General features: G+C 37.7%; 1 protein-coding gene across 1 annotated transcript; it reads left to right on the top strand.

The window, feature by feature from the left end:
- Nucleotides 1–1,654: 1,654 nt before the first annotated feature.
- On the top strand, nt 1,655–2,602 carry LOC128626864 (olfactory receptor 4A5-like). The gene has a single exon (XM_053661925.1). The coding sequence runs from the start codon at nt 1,655–1,657 to the stop codon at nt 2,600–2,602; it is 948 nt and encodes a 315-aa protein (XP_053517900.1).
- Nucleotides 2,603–3,942: the final 1,340 nt, after the last annotated feature.

The raw sequence follows: 3,942 nt of genomic DNA, 5'->3' as shown, positions 1-3,942 counted from the left end.
CTAAATAAAATTAAAAAAAAAAAGAACATTAATGAAAGCTATCATTTATTGAACCTTTACTGGGGACCAGCCAGTATTCTAGGTAGTTACTTGTAATAAAACAACAACCCAAGTGTCAGGCTCCATTGGTATCCCCATTGTAAAAAAGATGAAATTGAGGCACAGAAATGTTTATTAGTTTGCGCAAGGTCACATAGCAGTAAGTGGCCAGGCTAGGATTTCAACACAAGGCAATGTGTCTCCAGAGTCCATGTCATTCATTACTGGGCTATACTCTTTCTGCAAGGGTGTTTGGGGTATTAAATAAGTATAAGCTGAATAGAGTAACTTGTAGTCAGTATTTGGCCTCTGTAATGATAAAGTGCAACTTACCACTGGGTAGCCTTTTTTAAGGAACAGTTATAGGCTTGGACATTTCTATTTTATTATAAAAATATGAAAAAGTCATTATAATGGAATGTAGGATGGGTTTGCACAAAGAGTACCATGGAAGGTAGGAGTGGACAAGCTTTCTGAGATTGTCTAGTTCTAGCCCTTCATCTCCCAAAGAGCAAACTGAGACAGAGATGCAATTACATTTAGAAATGGCTCAGCCCCATGCCTTTTTACACTGATGTTGGGCTCTTCCCTTGAGTATGCTGATTTTTTGAACCTGGGCACCAAAGCTCCATTTCTGATCACTCTCAGTACCTTGGAAGAGTTATAAATATAACCACGTCTCATTGTATTTTCCTCTCTTTTCAGTGTCTGAAAAAGTTCTCCTTTCTCAATACCTGGATCACCGCACTAATTTTGAAAAAAAAAAGACCTGCTGGTAACATAAGAGTTCATGATAGTCGCTAGTCAGTTAATTTGAAAAATATGTGGTGAAAATCTAAACAGTGTCTTTGTGTTAGGGTTGTAGGATAGACAAAGATTATGTAGATCAAATTACAACTTCTCAAAAAGCCAATAGTATAAAAAAAGAAACAGAAAAATTTCCTACAGTCACAGAGTCCAACTGAGTAATTGTTTTAGGAAACGATGTGCTAATAATGTCATGGTTGGATACAGTCCTGTCTGTGAAAACTTATTGAGAATCTATGAAGACTGAACATCCTTTGAGACATAAAGGCCCGAATACCTATAGCAATTTATCATAGTATTAAGTGGGTTATTCCAAAAGAGACATTATTTTTGGTGCTACATCAGTTATATATAAAAGGTCCTCCTCACAAATATTACCAACTCAGAGGACTGATGTCATACCAGTTTATTTAGAGATACCGTTTTGCCACCCCTGAGAGTAAGTCATTGCTGACTTGTGTGTCCAGGACTGACAGTTTAACTAGGCTCTATTAAAGACACAACTGGCTGTGGGGCCTTGGATACTTTGTCAACAATCCACTAAGACTGAGAAGGAAAACCTTGACCTGTAGCCCAAACAAAATCATCTGAGGAGAAACAGAATTTTCAAGGGAAGGTGCAATCAGCTATTAGGAAGAACTCATAGATGTTAAGCAAACCTTTATTGTGGGTAAACCCTGGTAGAAGATAAAATAATGAATACATACTCCAAGATATAATGGATGTATTCATAGTGTTTTCATGATTTCATTACAGGTCCCTTCTCCTGACTTCTCTCATTCTGGAAACAGGCTTTAGAGAAGACTAAATGGGATATAGTAACAATGTGACAGAATTTGTCCTCCTGGGCCTCACTCAGGATCCTGGGGGCCAAAAGGCATTATTTGTCATATTTTTACTCACTTACATTGTGACAATGGTGGGCAATCTGCTCATTGTGGTGACTGTTCTTGCCAGCCCCTCTCTGGGCTCCCCCATGTACTTCTTCCTTACCTATCTGTCACTCCTGGATGCAGTGTATTCCACTGTCATTTCACCCAAATTGATTATAAACTTACACTTTAGTCAAAAGACAATTTCCTTCTCAGCTTGCATGGGACAGCTCTTTCTGGAACACCTTTTTGGAGGTGCTGAGATCTTCCTTCTGGTGGCCATGGCCTATGATCGCTATGTGGCCATCTGTAAGCCACTGCACTACATAACCATCATGAATAGAAAGGTTTGCATCTTGCTGTTGGTGGTGTCCTGGGCTGGAGGATTTGTTCATTCTCTGATCCAACTTGTCTTTGTGTACAGCCTCCCCTTTTGTGGCCCCAATATCATTGACCACTTTATGTGTGACATGTACCCACTGTTAGAACTTGCCTGCACTGACACCTATGTCTTAGGCCTGACTATGGTTGCCAATGGTGGAGCAATGTGTACAGTCATCTTTATTTGTTTACTAACATCCTATGGAGTCATCCTAAGTTCCCTTAAAAGTCACAGTCAGGAAGGGAGGCGCAAAGCCCTGTCTACCTGTGGTTCCCACATCACGGTGGTTGTTCTCTTTTTTGTTCCCTGCATTTTTATGTATGTTAGACCTGTTTCTAACTTCCCTGTTGATAAATTCATAAGTGTGGCTTATACTGTTATGACTCCCATGTTGAATCCTGTAATATACACTTTGAGAAATTCAGAAATGACAAATGCTATGAAGAAACTGTGGTGTAGGAAGTTAGCTATAGATAGACTGAGAATGTGTCATTCATTTTGAATGCACTTGTTACTAATTCTAAAGCAGCAAACAGGCAGTTCATTCTATCAACAGTTATCTTAGTCAACTTATTGAATTATCTTGGGATGCTTTTCGTTATTTATACAAGGTATGAAAAAGTAGAACATATTGCCCATTGAGGATAAAATCAATCTAATACAGAAATTCTGAAGGATGAATAAAAAGGCACAGATATTTTTCCTATTATTAAAAAGCGTAAACTAAGTTCACGTTGTAGTTTTTTTAATTGTTCGGTTACAGTTGTCCTGATTTTTCCCCATTGCTCTCCCCTGCCCCATATCCCTACCCTTCACTTTCCAGGTCAATGTACCCCACACTGTGCATGCCCATGAATCCCTTATTTATGTTTCTTGCCTTGCCCCTTTTCCTTTTCTCTCCTATCCTCCTACCTCCTCCCTTCTGATCATTGTCAGTTTTTTCTCTATCATTTATTTTGAAATGTGCTTTAGAAGATTTTTTTTCCTTTAGTAAGTGAAAAGCAAGCTGCCTTTAAAAACTTGATTTTACCCCCAAATCATGAGAAATCCAATTGGCTAATGTTTAGAACAAATCTCTAATGTAAGAAAAGTGTTTTTATTTATTTATTTATTTATTTATTTATTTATTTATTTATTTATTTATTTATTTATTGTTCAAGTCCAGTGGTCTTTATTTTCACTCCACCATGCTTTTCTGCCTCAGCCAGCTCCACCTCCCACCCTTGAACTTACCAACTTTGGCTTTGTCCATGTGTCCTTCATACACATTTCTTGATTGCCCTTCCTCTCTTTTCCCCCAGTGTCCCTCTCCCCTGTCTTCTCTGGTTACTCTCAGTATGTACTTTATTTCAAAATTTTAATGTTTGTTGTTATATGCATACAACAGATTTTAACAGCTAGCTGCCTTAAAGCATTTTGTCTTCCAGATTACTTCAGTTTCTCATTTTGATGCCTGTGCATTTGGAGTTCAGGATGTCTAGATGGGAGATGATACCATATTTACTTAAATGCACAATGATGGAGCAGTTCTGTTAGATGTGATGTTGCATATATTCACAGGTTGGGATGAACCTGACTGGGATTCTCAAGAATGAAAACAGATTCTAGGTCTTGATTAGAGTATAGAATACCATACTAATCCAAGTTGCAAACATATTTTCATGCTTTTCCTTACTAGTTATTATGTGCCTTTTTTCCATTCTTCATCTTGAAAGATGGATCTTATTTTATCTTCATGACACTGAAGTTTGGGTAAAGAAATGTATTATTTTACACAGCAATGTGTTCCCTAAAAGTTGCCTTCATCTTCAGTACTTTAAATTATAAACTTAATATTGGTTT

The sequence above is a fragment of the Artibeus jamaicensis genome, unplaced genomic scaffold (genome assembly GCF_021234435.1).
Source record: "Artibeus jamaicensis isolate MK-2021 breed Jamaican fruit bat unplaced genomic scaffold, CSHL_Jam_final contig_1022, whole genome shotgun sequence".
NCBI classification, from domain to species: domain Eukaryota; kingdom Metazoa; phylum Chordata; class Mammalia; order Chiroptera; family Phyllostomidae; genus Artibeus; species Artibeus jamaicensis.
This window is presented reverse-complemented; position numbering and strand designations above follow the sequence as displayed.